Below are 20,414 nucleotides of genomic sequence, written 5' to 3'. Positions count from 1 at the left end.
AATGGTGTGGACCGGGTCGTTCAAGAGAGTTTCTCCTTGCCGGGAAGCAGACGACAGAAAAGCTAAGTTGCTAAAGTTTGAGCAATCAGTTTTTAAGTTTTTGAGTTATTTTCCTTGAACGACCGTGCTTTGTATGGAAAACCTATGCGCGAAGGAACCAACTCATAGCTAGTTGCGCCCTTACTTTGTTTCGAGTCCGCTCAACAACTTAAGTGAGCTGCGACTAGTTGCGACAAGGTTGCTTGTCGGCAGCGGCCCCGCCAGCAGGCTGCTGAAGTTCCGCACTCGGCGCTCGCGGCAAGGGTGCCTGCGCCGGCAAGTTTCCCTAGAAAGCGTAGGGCAGAAACATACAAAGCCAAGAGTCGAGTAAAGGAAGTAACACATCAATTTTTTACCTAAGATAGAGCTATATTACAAAAATAACTTGTCGCGCCTCTAATAAAGTGTTCCCATGACATGACTGGCAGCGGCAAGAAAAGAAGAAAACGGACAGCCTAATCTACGCGACCGCCGTCAACCCTTTTTACCTCGTTCACCCTGTCCATGATGGGTGCGATGAGGGCCTTGAGTGCATCAAGATCAGCGTCCGCCGGCAGCCTCTTGAGGACGTTGGTGAGGTTGAGGCCTGGGTTGCGGAAGGCCACCTTCACCAGCACCTTCTCCAGAACTCCGGCACAAATCGTGCGTGACTCGTCGGCCAGCTGCTTTGGGATCCGTTCCCGGAGTTGCTGGAGGGCCGTCACCACGCCTTTGAAGAACAGAGTGAGCTTGACGCTTGGTTGGAGGTTCTCGTCGGAGGAGTACCCGAGGCCCTCCACCCCCAATTGCACCAACTCCTCTTCGATGACTGCAGCAATGTTCACGAGGCCCTCCGTCCAGAGCTCCACAGTATCTCTGAGGAGATTCTGGGTTTCGGCGGCCCTCGCCAGCAGCGCCTCGTTGGCCTTGATATCCTTCTTCAAGTCCGCTTCCCGTTTCTTGGTGCCGTCCAGCGTCTCCGTCAAGGTGGCCAGCTTCAGCTTCAGATCGGTGTTGGAATCCTTGGCGGCGCTCAGCTCCTTGCCCTTCTCGGCGAGTTGGCCCTGCAGCTCACCGTGGGCAAGGGCGTCCTTCTCGCGCTCCAGCTTGAGCGCGGCAAGCTCTTCGCCACCCACCTTCAGATCAACCTCTAGCTGCGCCACCTTTACCTCCAATTCCTTCTTGACAGTCTCGGCAGCCGCAGCCGCATCCTTTGCTTCTTGGAGCGTCCCGCCAAGTGCTTGTTCGCGCGCGGCAAGCTCCTCCTCGTGGCTGTCGAGGCTCACTTTCCGTTGAGCCAGCTTGCCTTCTTGCGCGTACAGCTTCTCGCCGGTAAGCCGCTGCTGCTCTTCAGCTTCGGCCTTCTCGAGGAAGAAGGCCTTCCGCTCCTCAGCAAGCTGCTCCCGCTCCTCCGCCAAGGCCCGGAGAGCTTCCTGGCGAAGACCCCGGAGCTCCTCCGCGCGCTTCTCTATATCCACGCTCGCCTTAGCAACGAGCGCTTCCCGGGACTCTAACTTGGCTTGGCGGGCGCGGTAGAGCGCCAGCAGCCTCCGTAGCAGCCGCTCCTCCTCAGGCTCGTCGCTGCTGCTTCCCGGCACGTCGACGATCGACAACCCGGCGGAGGCGAGCACCTCCCCATCCAGAGCTTCTCCTTCCACCGGCGCCCTGGAGCTTGACGCCCAGGGGAGTTTGATGAAGATGCCCTCGCCGGCCTTCAGATAGGCGCCGGGCTGGGACTCCTTGGAGCCTGGCGCTGCGGCAGCGGTGGAGGGATCGGCGGTCGGTGCAGTGCCTGGCGCTCCTGCGGCCTCAGGGCCGTCAGTGCGATCGCTAGATCTCTCGCCAGCTTCCTCGGCGGCAGCCTTGGCGGCCTCTTCGCTGGCGGGCACATCAGCACCGGCTCCTTCTTCGGTGGCCGCGGCATCATCAGTGTTGCCGCGCGTGTTCTCCTCGCCGTCCGCCTCGGTCTCCATTGGATCCGCGGAGGGTGGATCTGACGACCGGAGAAGAAGGAGAAATCAAACAAGCACTCGAGAAGAAAAATCAGCAGAAGAACACAAGGAAAGTTTCGGGCAAGAAGGACTACCTGTGCTGGGATCCGCTGTCATGGGCTCCACCACCGGGGGATCGTTGGCGCTGTCCCTTGCCGGAGACTCCTCCCTTGCCGGAGACTCCTCCCTTGCCGGAGATTTCTCCCTTGCCGGAGAGCGCTTCCTTGCCGGGGAGTCCGCCCTTGGCGGCGTAGTCGAAGCAGACGACGAGTCGGAGGTGATCACCACGCCCTCCTGATGAAGCTGTTCTGCTCCTGCACAAACAAACCAGCAATCAGATGTCAACAAGAGCGACCGCACGCGCCTAGAAGCAGAAAGTAAACCATGTACTTACGCTGGGGGCTGCGCTGGGGGCTGCTCTGCGGAGTAGTGGCCGGATCCGGCAAGGTGGGCTCGGGTGCGCCTCCTGCCATCGCAGTGGGCTCGTCCTCGATGATAACCACCGGAGCCTTGGCCCTCTTCGCCGCCCTCTGGGCCAGAGTCCTAAAAAGGGAGAGTCCAGGGTGGATCAGATCAGATGCAAGACAAGAATAGCAAGTTGAAGGACTACAAGAACAACAAGGGAATCTTACTCTTCTTCTTCCTCCTCGTCGGAGCTGAGCGCGGAGAGGTTGAAGTTCGGCCCACCTCCGGCGCGGCGAGGTGGAGGGGTGGGATCCCTTAGCCGCTTGGCGGGGACTGCAGCGCTAGCCCGAGACGACCCCGCTCCAGTTGCCACCACGGCGGGAGGCGCTCCCGCGGCAACCGTACTTGCCGCGGCGGAGCGCGTCGCGCGGCGCTGCGACTGTTGGCCCACTTGCCGCCCTGCTGCGTCCCCGGCCCTGCGGAGGCGCCTTCTTGGCTGCGCTGGGGGCTGCGCTATGGGCCCTGCTCGCGGCAAGCTCCTCGGAGATGGCGGTCCGCTCGCACCCTCGGCGGGCTCGCTCGACTCGGCGTCGGGCGCGGCAAGCTCTTCTTCGTCTTCGGGCCACTCCCGTTCGGCAAGGCTCGTCGCCAATGCCGCGTCTGCTTCCTCCACTGTGAACCCGAATTCACCCGCGGCTGCGGCTGCCGCCGCCTCTTCCGCCCTGGTGGTGATGCGTTCCATCTCTTGATCGGTGGTGTCACGGGTGAGGAGCTTCTTTTCGTCAGCATTGACCGCCGTTTCCACTAGGCCGTCGAAGAACTGTTGCACGACGTCGTCGGCAGGTTCTTGCCAAGTTGGAACGACCCCGTGCGAATCGCACAACGGCATCATTGCGCAGATGCGGTCACGCGAGGAGTTGTTGCACAGAGGAACGACGCCTGCCGGCAACCTGAACCACTTGGGATGCTGTGGGTCGTGCTTGAATATCTCCTTGAGTATCCCGTCCAACTCTAGGATGGTGAAATTGAAGTTGAGGCCCGGGCGCAACCTCATGATATCTGCCAGGCCTCCAAATTCCCAGGCGAGTCTCCCCCTCGCCTGCAGAGGGGCGATGCGGCGGCGAAGGAAATCTGCGCCGACAGCTCCTACAGTCAGCCTGGCAAGCCTGAGACGCAAGATCCGGGTGGTGGCGATCTTCAGCTTGTCGTCGTCCACGGACAGGGCGCTCCAATCATTGCCACGCACTGCTGGGGTTTGGCGTAGGACAGTGAACGGCTGCGGGTTCTCCTCTACAACCCAGCACCAATCTGCTCTCCACTCATCCCACTTGCTGCGGAGCTCCCCCTCCAGATAGGTCTCCTTCTTGCCGGCTCGCGAGATCCAGGCGATCCCACCGGCAAGAGTTTCCCCTCTCTCGACACGAGGCATAAAGAAGTGACAGAAGAGGGCTACGTTGGGGTGGACTACGATAAAATTTCCGCATAGATGGGCGAAAACTGCCATGGTCAGAATGGCGTTGGGGGTGAAATCAAGGAGGTGGAACCCGTAGGTGTTCATGATATCGCAGAAGAAATCAAAGAAGGGCGGGCAGAGCCCGTAGTAGAAGAACAAGGCAAAGAAAAGGTACCCGCCAGCTGGAGCTTCTTGCGAGGCAACGGCGGAGAGTACCTTCGTGCGCGGATGCGCCCGCGTCTCCGTCGACCAGAAGAGATAGTACCACTCCCTCAGCTCCTTTGCGGAGAGCTCGGGGGGGAAAGTGCCCCGCTCCTTCCGCAGCGCCTCAAGTCGCTGCGCTTCGGTCGACTTCACAGCTTTCGCGGCCGCAGTCTTCGCGGCCTTCCCCTTCCCGGCCTTCGGAGCCATGGCGGAGGCGGTGGGGGAGATCGACGGCGCTGGTGGTGGCGGCAGCGACGGGGGCGGAGCGCTGCTCTCTTTCGCCTTTGGAAGCGGAGGGGGGCGGCGGAGATTTCTGAGATTGCAGCAGCAAATGGCGAAGGTGGGGGAACTGCCCCTGTTTCCCCTGCTTATGAAGAGGAGGAGGCGAACGTTGCGCTTTTTCCGAATAAAGAACCACCCACGATCTCTCCCACGACGCCGCGATTGACGCGTGCCGTTACGGGAGGGGGGGGGCGGTGGATACGGAGTTAGATTCGGCATAACCCAGGCCCACGCGTGCCCGTGCCCTGTTTTTGGGCCTGGCCCAACAGCGCTCGGCACCGTGTGTGGCCCAGGCCCGGGGGCTCCTGTCGGTGTACTAGAGTAGGGGTACCCTAGTATCCCGAACTTGTGCACGGGCAGTTGCAGCGCCCCGCGACAAGGCTTGCCGGGCGACCGCCAGGGTCCTCCGTTGGTTCCTTTGGAGCCATTCGAGAACAAAGTATTTAAGATGAGAAGACAAGGCCCCGGCAAGAGGAGCTTGCCGGGAAGAGACAAGGCCCCGGCAAGAGGAGCTTGCCGGGAAGAGACAAGGCCCCGGCAAGAGGAGCTTGCCGGGAAGAGACAAGGCCCCGGCAAGCAACCACGACACCTCAAGAAACTTGCCGCGATGCATCGCGCGTCCCGGCAAGGTCCGGCGAGCGACAAGCTTCCGGACGCGACAAGATGACGACCCCGACAAGGTACTCGCCGGAGGCCAGCTGCCACTCTATACCCGTGCTCCAGCGCATCCACCCGCGTGTCGCCCTGAGGCTTTCTCAGGGGCGCGTGGCGGGAGCCTATGCAGCGAGGGGTACGCGGTGGCAAGCGGAGATGAAGAGGAGGCCATCGTGGCAAACGGTGGCGCTCCTAACGGTCACTTTTTGCACTGTTTAGGCGTCTCAGACATGCATTCAATGCCCTTGTCCCCTGCCGTCAGAGTTAGGTAGGATACACTGTGCCCACAGTAGCGGTAGCTGTACCTACCGCATTCTTTTTCCATTTTTACCCCTCTAGTCTATGTTGCCACCTGTCGGTGACCCCTTGAGCGTATAAAAGGAGGCCCATGTGCAACGTAGAAGGGGTTCGGCTCATTCGAAACACCAAGAACACTCTCACGCTCGGTCTGGTAGCGTTCATCGCTCCTGAGCAAGAACTCAATACAATCAAGCAAGCAGGAGTAGGGTTTTACGCATCCGTGCGGCCCGAACCTGGGTAAACTGCTCGTGTGCTTCGCCTCGATCCGCTCTTCGTGCGACCTCCGCCCTCACCGAATCGAAAGGGGCTCGGCCCGCCGGTCCCATAGGTGCTCGAGGATCAGCCCCCCGACAGGTATCAACGAAAATTGCACGACACAAGAGAGGCTAGCAATGGTGGAAGGGTGAGAGTGCGTATAATCCATGGACTCAACATTAGTCATAAAGAACTCACATACTTATTGCAAAAATCTATTAGTTATCGAAATGAAGTACTACGCGCATGCTCCTAGGGGGATAGATTGGTAGGAAAAGACCATCGCTCATCCCGACTGCCACTCATAAGGAAGACAAGCAATAAATAAAGCATGTTCCAACTTCATCACATAACGGTTCATCATACATGCATGCTACGCGAATCACAAACTCTAACACAAGTATCTCTCAAATTCACAACTACTCTACTAGCATGACTCTAGTATCACCATCTTCATATCTCAAAACAATAATAAAGAATGAAACTTTTCATAGTATTCAATGCACTTCATATGAAAGTTTTTATTATGTCCATCCTGGATGCCCATCATATTAGGACTAATTTTATAACCTAAGCAAATTACCATGTTGTTCTAAAAGACTCTCAAAATAATATAAGTGAAGCATGGGAGTTTAACAATTTCTATAAAATAAAACCACCGCCGTGCTCTAAAAAGATATAAGTGAAGCACTAGAGCAATATTGTCTATCTCAAAAGATATAAGTGAAGCACATAGAGTATTCTAATAAATCACGATTCATGTGTCTCTCCCAAAAGGTGTGTACAGCAAGGATGATTGTGGTAAACTAAAAAGCAAAGACTCAAATCATACAAGACGCTCCAAGCAAAACACATATCATGTGGTGAATAAAAATATAGCCTCAAGTGAAGTTACCGATAGATGAAGACGAAAGAGGGGATGCCTTCCGGGGCATCGCCAAGCTTAGGCTTTTAGTTGTCCTTAAATTTTACCTTGGGGTTCCTAGGGCATCCCCAAGCTTAGTCTCTTGCCACTACTTATTCCAAAGTCCGTCAAATCCTTACCCAAATCTTGAAAACTTCACAACACAAAACTCGACAGAAAATCTCATGAGCTCCGTCAGTATAAGAAAATAAATCACCACTTTAAGGGATTGTTGTGAACTCATTCTTTATTTATATTGGTGTAATATCTACTGTATTCCAACTTCACCATGGTTCATACCCCCCAATACTACTCATAGATTCATCAAAATAAGCAAACAACCCGCGAAAAACAGAATTTGTCAAGAACAGAACAATCTGTAGTAATCTATAACTCTCGAATACTTTTGTAACTCTAAAAATCCTACCAAATTAGGAAACTCTGAGGAGTTTATGTACCAATCTATATCAAAAAGAATCAGATCAAAAGCACGTTTCTGTGAATTTTCAAAACTAATTTCAGCAGGATCAACACAACTATCACCGTAAGCTATCCTAAAGGTTTAACATGTCACAAACACTAATTAAAACTTTAAACAACATCTAACCAGAGGATATATAGATTATTTATTAGTACTAAACAGGAGAAAAAAGCAAAAACAAAAATAAAATTGGCTTGCCTCCCAACATGCGCTATCGTTTAACGCCCCTAGCTAGGCATAAAAACACGAATAGATCTAGGTATTGCCATCTTCGGTATGCAATCCATAAGTGACTCTCATAATAGATTGATAAGGCAATTTAATTTTTTTCCTAGGAAAGTGTTCCATGCCTTTCCTTAACGGAAATTGGAATCTAATGTTTCCTTCTTTCATATCAATAATTGCACCAATCGTTCTAAGGAAAGGTCTACCAAGAATAATAGGACATGTAGGATTGCAATCTATATCAAGAAGAATGAAATGTACGGGCACATAATTCATATTTGCAACAATAACAACATCATTAATTCTTCCCATAGGTTTCTTAATGGTGGAATCTGCAAGATGCAAATTTAAAGAACAATCATCAAATTCACGAAAACCTAGCACATCACACAAAGTTTTTGGAATCATGGAAACACTAGCACCCAAATCACACAAAGCATAACATTCATAATATTTAATCTTAATCTTAATAGTAGGTTCCCACTCATCATAAAGTTTTCTAGGGATAGAAAGATCTAGTTCAAGCTTTTCTTCAAAAGATTGCATCATAGCATCAACTATATGTTTAGTAAAAGCTTTGTTTTCATTATAAGCATGAGGAGAATTTAACACAGATTGCAACAAGGAAATACAATCTATTAAAGAACAATTATCATAATTAAATTTCTTGAAATCCAAAATAGTGGGTTCATTGCTACTTAAAGTTTTGACCTCTTCAATCCCACTTTTATCATTTTTTGCATCTAGATCTAAAAACTCCGAATCATTGGGGCGCCTTTTAACTAAAGTTGACTCATCTCCAGTCCCATATTTATCAAGATTCATATTGGAAAACAAAGATTCAATAGGAGTCACATCAATAACTTTTAGATCTTCATAATTATTATCATGAAAACTAGAAGAACACGCTTTTACAAACCAATCTTTTTTAGCACACATCTTAGCGGTTCTTTCTTTGCACTCATCAATAGAAATTCTCATGGCCTTGAGAGACTCATTGATACCATGCTTAGGTGGGATAGATCTAAGTTTCAAAGAATCAACATCAATAGAAATTCTATCCACGTTCCTAGACAACTCATCAATCTTAAGTAATTTTTCATCAATCAAAGCATTGAAATTCTTTTGCAAACTCATAAACACTATTCTCAAAATCAGAGGGCATCTTATTAAAATTTTCATAAGAGTTTTTGTAGGAATTGCCATAATTATTAGAGGAATTACTAGGAAATGGCCTAGGATTAAAATTGCCTCTATACGCGTTGTTACCAAAATTGTTCCTACCAAGAAAATTCACATCCCTAGATTCATTATTATTCTCAATCAAAGTGGACAAAGGCATATCATTAGGATCAGAAGAAACACTTTTATTAGCAAATAATTTCATAAGTTCATCCATCTTTCCACTCAAAACATTAATCTCTTCAATCGCATGAACTTTTTTACTAGTTGATTTTTCGGTGTGCCATTGAGAATAACTAACCATAATATTGTCCAGGAGCTTAGTAGCCTCTCCTAAAGTGATTTTCATAAAAGTGCCTCCCGCGGCCGAATCTAAAAGATTTCTAGAAGCAAAATTCAATCCGGCATAAATTTTTTTGTATAATCATCCACAAATTCAAACCATGTGTAGGGCAATTACGTATCATCAATTTCATCCTCTCCACTATTGTGCAACATGCTCATGATCAAGTTGCTTAAAATTCATAATATCATTCCTAAGGGATATGATCTTAGCGGGAGGAAAATACTTAGAGATGAAAGCATCTTTACACTTATTCGATGAATCGATACTATTTTTGGGCAAAGATGAGAACCAAGTTTGAGCACGATCTCTAAGCGAAAACGGAAATAGCTTCAATTTAACAATATCATTATCCACATATTTCTTCTTTTGCATATCGCACAAATTAACGAAATTGTTTAGATGGGATGCGACATCTTCACTAGGAAGGCCGAAAATTGATCTTTCATAACAAGATTCAACAAATCGGCATTAATTTCACAAGAATCAGCATTAGTAGTAGGAGCAATTAGAGTGCTAATATAATCATTGTTGTTGGTGTTGGAAAAGTCACACAATTTAGTATTATCCCGAGCCATCGTGGCAGAGCAATCAATCCAACACACAAGCACACAAGAAGCAAGCGAAAAGAGACGAACGAAAGAGGGGCGAAGAAAAGGCAAATGTTTTCAAAAATCATTTTAGAAGTGGGGGAGAGGAAAACGAGAGGCGAATGGCGAATAATGTAATGCAAGGGAGAAGAGTTTATGATGGGTACTTGGTATGGTTGACTTGACGTAGATCTCCCAGCAACGACGCTAGAAATCCTTGTTCCTACCTCTTGAGCTTGCGCTGGTTTTCCCTTGAAGAGGAAAGGATGATGCAGCAAATTAGCGTAAGTATTCCCCTCAGTTTTGAGAACCAAGGTATCAATCCAGTAGGAGACAACACACAAGTCACCAAATACCTGCACAAACAATCAACAACTTGCACCCAACGCGATAAAGGGCTTGTCAATCCCTTCATGATCACTTGCAAAAGTGAGATCCGATAGAGATAGATATACGGTAAAGTAAATATTTTTGGTATTTTTGGTTTTATAGATTGGAAAGTAAAGATTGCAAAATAGTAGATCGAAAACTAGCAAGATGTAAAAGAGATTCAGTAATATGGAAAAGAGACCCGGGGGTCATAGGTTTCACTAGTGGCTTATCTCAAGATAGCAAATATTACGGTGGGTGAACAAATTACTGCCGAGCAATTGATAGAAAAGCGCATAGTTATGATGATACTAAGGCAATGATCATGAACATAGGCATCATGTCCATGTCAAGTAGACCGAAACGATTCTGCATCTACTACTATTACTCCACACATCGACCGACTCCTGCCTGCATCTAGAGTATTATGTTCATAAAGAACAGAGATGACATGATGTAGAGGAATTAACTCAAGCAATATGATGAAAATCCCATCTTTCTATCCTTGAGAGCAACAATACAATACGTGCCTTGCTGCCCCTACTGTAACTGGGAAAGGACACCGCAAGATTGAACCCAAAGCTAAGCACTTTGTGGGCCCCTCATAGCTCCCCTACCTCGTGGGCCCCTCATAGCTCCCTTGACCTAGCTCCTTCGCCTATATATACTCTTATACCCTGAAAACATCCAAGAGAGCAACGAAACCACTTTTCCACTGCCGCAACCTTCTGTACCTGTGAGATCCCATCTAGGGACCTTTTCCGACGTCCTGCCGGAGGGGGATTTGATCATGGAGGGCTTCTTCATCAACACCATTGCCTCTCCGATGATGTGTGAGTAGTTTACCATAGACCTTCGGGTCCATAGCTAGTAGCTAGATGACTTCTTCTCTCTCTCTTTGTTTCTCAATACCATGTTCTCCTCGATGTTCTTGAAGATCTATTCGATGTAATATTCTTTTGCGGTGTGTTTGCTGAGATCCGATCAATTGTGGATTTATGATCAGATTATCTATGAATATTATCTGATTCTTCTCTGAATTCTTATGCATGATTTGATATCTTTGCAAGTCCCTTCGAATTATCGGTTTAGTTTGGCCTACTAGATTGATCTTTCTTGCAATGGGAGAAGTGCTTAGCTTTGGGTTCAATCTTGCGGTGTCCTTTCCCAGTGACAGTAGGGGCAGCAAGGCACGTGTTGTATTGTTGCCCTCAAGGATAAAAAGATGGGGTTTTCATCATATTGCTTGAGTTAATTCATCTACATCATGTCATATTACTTAATGCGTTACTCTGTTCTTTATGAACATAATACTCTAGATGCAGGCAGGAGTCGGTCGATGTGTGGAGTAATAGTAGTAGATGCAGAATCGTTTCGGTCTACTTGACACGGACGTGATGCCTATGTTCATGATCCTTGCCTTAGATATCATCATAACTTTGCGCTTTTCTATCAATTGCTCGGCAGTAATTTGTTCACCCACCATAATATTTGCTATCTTGAGAGAAGCCACTAGTGAAACCTATGGCCCCCGGGTCTCTTTTCCATTATATTGAGTCTCTTTTACATCTTACTAGTTTTCGATCTACTATTTTGCAATCTTTTACTTTGCCGGGGAGATCTACATCAAGTCAAGCCATACCAAGTACCCATCATAAACTCTTCTCCCTTGCATTACACTATTCGCCATTTGCCTCTTGTTTTCCTCTCCCCCACTTCTAAAATGATTTTCGAAAACCATTGCCTTTTCTTCGCCCCTCTTCCGTTCGTCTCTTTTCGCTTGCTTCTTTTGTGCTTGTGTGTTGGATTGCTTGCTTTGTCACAATGGCTCAAGATAATACCAAATTGTGTGACTTTTCCAACACCAACAACAATGATTTTGTTGGCACTCCAATTGCTCCCACTACAAATGCTGAATCTTGTGAAATTAATGCCGCTTTGCTAAATCTTGTTATGAAAGATCAATTTTCTGGCCTTCCTAGTGAAGATACCAGATCCCATCTAAACAATTTCCTTGATTTGTGTGATATGCAAAAGAAGAAAGATGTGGATAATGATATTGCTAAATTGAAGCTATTTCCATTTTTGCTTAGAGATCGCGCTAAAACTTGTTTTTCATCTTTGCCTAAAAATAGTATTAATTCTTGGAATAAGTGTAAAGATGCTTTCATCTCTAAGTATTTTACTCCTGCTAAGATCATGTCCCTTAGGAAAGATATTATGAATTTTAAGCAACTTGATCATGAGCATGTTGCCCAATCTTGGGAGAGGATGAAATTGATGATACGTAATTGCCCTACACATGGTTTGAATTTGTGGATGATTATACAAAATTTTTATGCCGGATTGAATTTTGCTTCTAGAAATCATTTAGATTCGGCCGCGGGAGGCACTTTTATGGAAATCACTTTAGGAGAGTCTACTAAGCTCCTAGATAATATTATGGTTAATTATTCTCTATGGCACACCGAAAGATCCACTAGTAAAAAAGTTAATGCGATTGAAGAGATTAATGTTTTGAGTGGAAAGATGGATGAACTTATGAAATTATTTGCTAATAAAAGTGTTTCTTTTGATCCTAATGATATGCCTTTGTCCACTTTGATTGAGAATAATAATGAATCTATGGATGTGAATTTTGTTGGTAGGAACAATTTTGGTAACAACGTGTATAGATGCAGTTTTAATCCTAGGCTGTTTCCTAGTAATTTCTCTAATAATTATGGTAATTCCTACAAAAACTCTTATGGAAATTTTAATAAGATGCCCTCTGATTTTGAGAATAGTGTTAAAGAATTTATGAGTTCGCAAAAGAATTTCAATGCTTTGATTGAAGAAAAATTTCTCAAGATTGATGATTTGGCTAGGAACATGGATATAATTTCTCTTAATGTTGATTCCTTGAGACTTAGATCTATCCCACCTAAGCACGATATCAATGGGTCTCTAAAATCTATGAGAATTTCCATTGATGAGTGCAAAGAAAGAACCACTAAGATGCGTGCTAAAAAGATTGGTTTGTAAAAGCGTGTTCTTCTAGTTTTCATGATAATAATCAAGAAGATCTAAAAGTGATTGACGTGACTCCTATTAAATCTTTGTTTTCCAATATGAATCTTGATAAAATGGGACTGGAGATGAGCCAACTTTAGTTAAAAGACATCCAAATGATTCAGAGTTTTTAGATCTAGATGCAAAAATTGATAAAAGTGGGATTGGAGAAGTTAAGACTTTAAGTAGCGAAGAACCCACTCTTTTGGATTTCAAGGAATTTAATTATGATAATTGTTCTTTAATAGATTGTATTTCCTTGTTGCAATACATGTTAAATTCTCCTCATGCTTATAATCAAAACAAAGCTTTTACTAAACATATTATTGATGCTATGATGCAATCTTTTGAAGAAAAGCTTGAATTAGAAGTTTCTATCCATAGAAAACTTTATGGTGAGTGGTAACCTACTATTAAGATTAAGATTAAAGATTATGAATGCTATGCTTTGTGTGATTTGGGTGCTAGTGTCTCCACGATTCCAAAACTTTGTGTGATGTGTTAGGTTTCCGTGAATTTGATGATTGTTCTTTAAATTTGCATCTTGCGGATTCCACTATTAAGAAACCTATGGGAAGGATTAATGATGTTCTTATTGTTTAAAATATGAATTATGTTCCCGTACATTTCATTGTTCTTGATATAGATTGCAATCCTACATGTCCTATTATTCTTGGTAAACCTTTCCTTAGAATGATTGGTGCAATTATTGATATGAAAGAAGGAAACATTAGATTCCAATTTCCGTTATGGAAAGGCATGGAACACTTTCCTAGGAAGAAAATTAAATTGCCATATGAATCTATTATGAGAGCCACTTATGGATTGCATATCAAAGATGGCAATACCTAGATCTATTTGTGCTTTTATGCCTTGTTAAGGGGGTTAAACGATAGCGCTTGTTGGGAGGCAACCCGATTTTATTTTTGTTCTTTGATTTTTGTTCCTGTTTAGTAATAAATAATTCATCTAGCCTCTGGTTAGATGTGGTTTTATGTTTAATTTAGTGTTTGTGCTAAGTAGAACCTTTAGGATAGCTTATGGTGATAGCTGTGTTGATCCTGCTGAAAATCAGAAACTTTTGCGCTTAGTAAATTAGTTTTGAAAAATCACAGAAACGTGATTTTGAGCTGATTATTTTTGCTATGGATTTGTACACAAATTTATCAGGTTTTCATAATTTTTATGGATTTTTTCAGTTATATAAGTATTCGAGAGTTATAGATTACTACAGACTGTTCTGTTTTTGACAGATTCTGTTTTTCGTGTGTTGTTTGCTTATTTTGATGAATCTATGGGTAGTATCGGGGGGTATGAACCATGGAGAAGTTGGAATATAGTAGATATTATACCAATATAAATAAAGAATGTGTATGAAACAGTACCTTAAAGTGGTGATTTATTTTCTTATACTAACGGAGCTCATGAGATTTTATGTCAAGTTTTGTGTTGTGAAGGTTTCAAGTTTTGGGTAAGGATTTGAATGACTATGGAATAAGGAGTGACAAGAGCCTAAGCTTGGGGATGCCCAAGGCACCCCAAGGAAATATTGAAGGACAACCAAAAGCCTAAGCTTGGAGGCCCCGGAAGGCATCCCCTCTTTCATCTTTGTCTATCGGTAACTTTACTTGAGGTTATATTTTTATTCACCACATGATATGTGTTTTGCTTGGAGTGTCTTGTATGATTTGAGTATTTGCTTTTTAGTTTACCACAATCATCCTTGCTGTACACACCTTTTGGGAGAGACACGCATGAATCTTGATTTATTAAAATACTCTATGTGCTTCACTTATATCTTTTGAGCTAACCAATATTGCTCTAGTACTTTACTTATTTAAAACAAAAAAGAGGCTAGCCAACTCACCTCCAAGATGCTCCCCCGATTGGAGCTTCGTCGGCCGTTCGATCTGCCTTTCTGGCGTGCCTGAGCCGTTGGATCTTTACTTGCGGTTAAATTATTTTCACCCTACGGTTCATTTTTCTGTCCAATGACTAGTGGGCTCGTCTCGTGTCGTAAGCGGCCCCTGGGTGAGAGAGAATTTGTCCCATCCTCGCGCCGTGCCCGCACCCAACGCAACCCAATCCCCTCGTCCCGCACGCCGTGCACACTCCGATCCCCTCATCCCGCACGAATCCTAGGAGAGAGAGATAGGAAGATGAGAGGGAGAGAAAGGGGAGAGGAGAGGAGAGGGAGGTCCAGTAGCGGACGGGAGAGGGTGACCGGCCGGCGTCGGCCTACACCGGCGAGGCGTCGTCCTGCGCCCCTCCTCGCGCAAGAACCCTAGCTTGAGAGACAAAATGAGGGGGAGAGAGAGAAGGAAGGAGAGGAGGGAGAAAAAGAGAGGAAAGAGGAAAGGAAGGTGCGGAGGCTGACAGGAGAGAGGGTCATCGGCCGGCGCCGGAGAGGACGGGCCCGACCTGGACGCGACTTATTTCCCTAAATCATGCCTTTTGTGTCGCAGTCTGATTTCAATCGATTCATCTCCTTCCTCACGCCTCGGAGCACGCTGCAGCCTGCAGTCGGAGTGGCAGCTAGGGTTGAGGCGGAGGGTGGAGCTCCGCCAAAGATCCGACCCCCTCGCACGCGGCACAACCAAACCCTAACCGCCTGATCCCAATGCGCAGGCGAGCCGCCTGCTTCCGGCGGCGATCCGCCCCCAATTGCTTTCCCGTTTTCCCCCCATTGTGCTCTACTTCCTTCTGCTGATTTGATTGGCTCGCAGGGGCCTCGGCAGCGAAGCGTTGGTGCACCGGCACCGTGCACAGGCGCAGCTGTGGGTCGCGGTCGCGGTGCTGGTTACTGGCACCATCTGGCTCTGGTCCTCTTCCTCCGTTGTCCTCTTCGGCACCCACAGGGTCCAGGTGATTTAGTTGTGTGATGTTTGTTCTGCTTGGTGTTTTAGGGAAGGCCGATAGCAATGCCATGAGAGTTAAAGTGAAGGCTGAGATGCTATGGCTATCCAGGTGCCGGTGCTATATAACCAAGGCACTTCACAGAGCAAATCTCTAATGGAACTTTTAAAACAAATTAATTTAGCATATATGCCGGCCTGAGCGTAAATGATGTTGTTGTTTGAAACGGATGGAAATAGTTGCCAAGTATAATAATATTTAACAAATACAGACTCCTTGGTAAAGAGGTCGTAAGCAAGATGGTAAACTGTATCCAATGCAGAACCACCTAATATGGGTACAGAGTATTACTACCGATAGGCTTATTACCTGCAGACTGTGGCAAGTTGCGATAGTTCTTTCCAAAATTGTGTAAGATCCAACTTCTCCATAACTATTAGTTTGCTTAATCAGCACCCAAGGATGTAACTTAATGTTCCTATGGAAATTTGAGAAATGTAAACAATCAGTTATATAGTACTCACTCCGTATCACAATATAAGACGTTTTTGCAAGCAAAAACAGCTTGCAGAAACATCTTATATTGTGGGAGGGAGTAGGCCTGTAAACATTGAAATCATGCTGGCCACCAGATTACGACATAAATATAAGGACATTTATAAAATTGACAGCTGACACATGATGTTTCATAACCTCAAGTTTTGCCAGCTGTGGGCTGTTAGGGAAGTGATGCATCACCACTGCTTATTAATCCTAATGAAAAAGACTAGAGTAAGAAAATTGACAAATAAATATTAAAATTAAGCCAGCACAAAGTATGGTCCTATCCATCATGTTCTGGCACATAATATTTGATGGATAAGGATAATGTTACTCCGAAAAAGAAATGCACCAATTTTCTTAGATAAATTTTTGGTGCATCACTTATATTTTCAGTTTCAATTCATTTGACCTATAGATTGGTTTATGCTAAATGTATGGAATTGAATTGGATATACAATGGTCATTTAATTTTTTACCAAATTATATCTTGTATTGACATCAGTGCTCCTACTCAAGGATTTTGTTGTAGATCAGTTGTGGAGAACTGCAGATTCAAATGGTTGGAGAGCATCTTCTGCACCACGCACCTATTGGCCTCGTGAGTTCTTATCTGTATCCTCCCAGAACCAGAAGTTACTGGTCCAGTCTTATGCCATTCTGTGTGATGGCAAAATGAAATTCTGAAATGCAATTTCTCTACTTGCAGCCCCACCAACTGAATCCGAGAGCAATGGGTACTTGCGTGTCCGGTGCAATGGTGGCTTGTCCCAACAACGAAGTGCAGTATGATTAACATATGAAACTTTGTCTCTAAAGTAGCATAGTTCATCATGCAAGTTTTATGTGTTCATGGCAACATAGCTGAGAGATTTAAGGTTACTGCTGCTTTGCTTTTGCAGATATGTAATGCTGGCGCTCTACCCATGGATTCCGGCATTAGCTTGAAACGCTCAAGTGGGCAATTAGAAACCCTTCTATTTATGTATTTTAGGACAGCTAATGGATAAATCTCGATTTGAATTGTTAGTTGCAAATTTGTTCTTTTGCTCATGATGTGATTTCTTTTGCTAGGACAAATTAGGTCTCGGCCAATGTTGGAGAAGACGGAGTACAGGGATGAGCCGCTCGAGCACGGTTTGATGGGATGTTCGCGCGCAAGATGCAGAAGTTCGCCAGAAGGAAGAAGAGCTGGGTGTCGAGGAGGAGAAGGTGGTATGCGAGGTGCTTGCAGGCCCAGCAGCAGGAGGCCGTCCTTGAGGTGCTCCTCTGGATGGTCCATTCCGGTGCTGGGCCTACGTGTTCAATGCTGCCCTCACCATCCCCTTCTTCCATTGGCTCATCGGGCCGTCAGAGTTCAGAAATCTAATACTCCGCACTGCCTCCCGTCCATTTTCAGATATATATATTTATATAAGGTTTATCATCACCCCATGGATCATGTGTTGTTGATCGACCAGGTTATTGAGGTGGAGGTCAACGGGGTGAGGCAGAGAAGTGGAGTGCTCATAAAGAAACGAAGGTATGTATGAGTATGATGGATGCTTCCATTGCCAACTAATGAAATGCATGTCTCATGCTTGCGCAGCTGCTGCCTGGGCTCGCTGCTGCCACCGCCTCCAGTCGCTTCCGCCTAGGCATCCCGTCGCTAGCAAGGTAATTTTGTTCCGGTCCCAGTTGTCCTCCTATCCTCCGTGCTTGATTGCTACAGGTTCTTGTTGTGTGTGTGCTTGCTGACTTAGTGTTGTGTGTGTCCGGGCACCCATTGTATTTTTTTGCTGGCTTGCCGTTGCGTGCATGATTGTTGTGGCTGGCTTGGTGGTAGCATCATACATACTTGGTCGTAGCGCTCGCTTGCTAGCTACAAGTTCTTGTTGGGTGTTTGGTTACTACTGGCTTAGTTATGTGTATGTGTCTGGGCACCTGTTGTGTTATTTTGCTGGCTTGCTGCTGCGTGCATGATTGTTGTGACTGGGCTCTGGCTGTTCGGTGTTGGGCTCTTGATGGCATGCGACCTGCTTCATAAAAAGGAAAGAAAGCAAGCATTTGTTTATAGAACAAATATATTGAAAAAAATTCCATGGAAAGCGTGCATATTTAGCAAGGAAAAGGAGTCTAGAGAGCCTTAGATTCTTGTTATGTGTTGATTTGCAAAATTTCTGCAACTATATATTTTCTCAATCCAAAAGACATATTTTTACTAAACCTTCAGTATAATGTATTTCTAATTGTTCATAACTCCTGAAATTTTTGTTATGATTTTGCAAGATTTCGAAATTATTGTATTTCAAAATTGTTATACTGATTCCTCGATGCTCTGTTCATGGCTTTGTTCTTATTTTATCCTTCTCTCTTTGCTTTTTTTCTTTCCTACAAGAAGATGCCGAGTCATGTAATATGTTCAAAGAAGAGAGAACCTGCATTTTATGAATGCTTTCTTCTTTCTTCATTGTTACTTAAAGTTAGTGAATTCAGTTAAGTTGTATTGAGCAGCTTCATACGCATGGTTTCTCCATCTACACATCTTACTCAGTCACGAGGCCATTAAGATCTTTTGCCTTCTATAAAAAGGGAGATGCCATTTAGACCTTACTCTGTCCAACTTGATCTTTAACTTTTTCTTAGGAAAGGCCATCATGGCTAGCTTTATTGAATTAAAACATGCTTACATCATCCAACTTGATCTTGAACTTGCTACTACTGTTTCTAAGCATTTTCCCAAGCATTGTTTTATTTGCTTAAGAGAATGAGCTCACCTTATTCAGTGGGTGTGCCAAGTAAAAAAAAATAGAAACTGAGCAATTAGTTCCACTCTTAAATTTTGTACAATAGTCCAAATTATGCAATAAATCATTTGTTAGCAGGTTCAAATTATAGAAGTTGAATCAGTTGTTCCAAATTACCCAGCGAGACTTATTCCATTTGTTTATCCTTTTGGCCTTTTAATCAAGAACAACGTTCAGAGCTTACATGGTTGTCGAAATTTAGTTCTGTAAAAGAGGAATATTGATATAATGCAATGATCAGTGCAGATTAGGATAGTTATAGAGTTCTTCCTCAGTTTTTACTGAGCAAAGATTGAATCTGTGTGATTTGTTCTAATACCAAGTAAATCTTTATCTGCATTTGTTACACATGTTTTGGTCCTCGAAAACATTATTAACCCATAATGTAAATAACTCTAATGTATGATGATTTTCAGTGAGATATCCTTTTATCTCCAGGCATTTCTTTCATATAGTGGATATACAAAATAAACTGTATGATCTGGACTGTAGGAGCAACTGTTGTTATTGGGACTGGTGCTTGTGTAGTTATTGCAGCTGTTCTTGAGGGCCGAGCTGAACATATTTGAAAAAGGTTTGTGCTTTATCTTTTTTTTCTTTTGACGACAAAATAACTTCTCATTTCGAAATATTTAGTGCGTCGTCATGGCCTTTCTTAAGGGTGTTCAGGCATTTTTTCTCCTTCTGTAAATTAGTGGTCTTTTATTCATGTTGCAAACCCCAATATGGAATCTCGCCATTCCCCACGATCCACATGTTAACTATGGATTTATTTAATGATAATATGATATCAACTGCATTTTCTTCAGGATATTCTGACACCTAATAAGGATCAAGAAAACAACAGAGATGCTAAGAGGCAACCTTTTGGGGTTAAGGATATAAACAACAACAGGGCTTATGAGACCGAAGAGAGCTCAAGTGGTGTCTTTTGATTCTTGAAGGCCTCCACTTTCCTGGTGGAGTAGCAACAAAATAATTCAGAGGCTTTAAAGCTAATGCACTTCACGTAGTTAGGATCAATTCTTTGTTTTGGTTTGAAATACTCCCCAGTTCCTCCTATTTGATTGATTCATCTGATGGACATTTTGTCAGGCAAATATTAGGCAAAGGATATGTATCTTTTTTTAATATAGAAGGGTCTAATTCTTATCGTGTGTACTTGCTCAAACAAAAGATTATTGAAAATATGTATATTTTCAACCCGATGTGGTTTTGAATTAGACTCCACGCTACCAAAGTAAAATGTGCATGTACATCTTATTGTAGACAACAAACCTATATTTTTTAATTGAAGGGGATTAAATTTGTTACCGATTTTTATCGAGAGAGACAACATTTCAAAACACTTCTATCTTCATTTTTCATACCAACTATTTTTTTTTGTTTCGGCTTTCACTCTATGCTATTAAAATAAATCAACTATTTTAAGATAAACCGACTATATTATATCTTTTTTCCTTAGGTTTCTTATCTTTTCCCCTCTTCTTTCCAAAAAATATATGCATGCCCAAGTTTTTCATCA

The 20,414-nt window shown here is 44.6% G+C and overlaps 1 protein-coding gene across 6 annotated transcripts; it reads left to right on the top strand.

The window, feature by feature from the left end:
- The first annotated feature begins 14,764 nt into the window (after positions 1–14,764).
- Positions 14,765–20,112, top strand: LOC119363109 (rhamnogalacturonan I rhamnosyltransferase 1-like). Of its 6 annotated transcripts, none has more exons than XM_037628414.1 (10): positions 14,765–15,335; positions 15,434–15,572; positions 16,623–16,704; positions 16,813–16,889; positions 17,006–17,060; positions 17,178–17,458; positions 17,564–17,625; positions 17,692–17,759; positions 19,382–19,463; positions 19,699–20,112. In XM_037628414.1, exons 1-8 carry the CDS (start codon positions 15,328–15,330, stop codon positions 17,738–17,740), a joined length of 753 nt encoding a protein of 250 aa, XP_037484311.1. In that variant the 5' UTR covers positions 14,765–15,327; the 3' UTR covers positions 17,741–17,759; positions 19,382–19,463; positions 19,699–20,112. The 6 variants fall into 6 exon arrangements, with proteins under 6 accessions (XP_037484311.1, XP_037484312.1, XP_037484313.1 ...); XM_037628415.1 differs by having other exon boundaries at positions 14,766–15,335; positions 17,178–17,364; positions 19,328–19,463; XM_037628416.1 differs by lacking the exon at positions 19,382–19,463 and having other exon boundaries at positions 14,766–15,335; positions 17,178–17,364.
- The last annotated feature ends 302 nt before the right edge of the window (positions 20,113–20,414 follow it).

Source organism: Triticum dicoccoides, chromosome 2B, assembly GCF_002162155.2.
Source record: "Triticum dicoccoides isolate Atlit2015 ecotype Zavitan chromosome 2B, WEW_v2.0, whole genome shotgun sequence".
Taxonomy (NCBI): domain Eukaryota; kingdom Viridiplantae; phylum Streptophyta; class Magnoliopsida; order Poales; family Poaceae; genus Triticum; species Triticum dicoccoides.
Note: the sequence above shows the minus strand (reverse complement) of the source record. Positions and strands in the feature narration are given on the sequence as shown.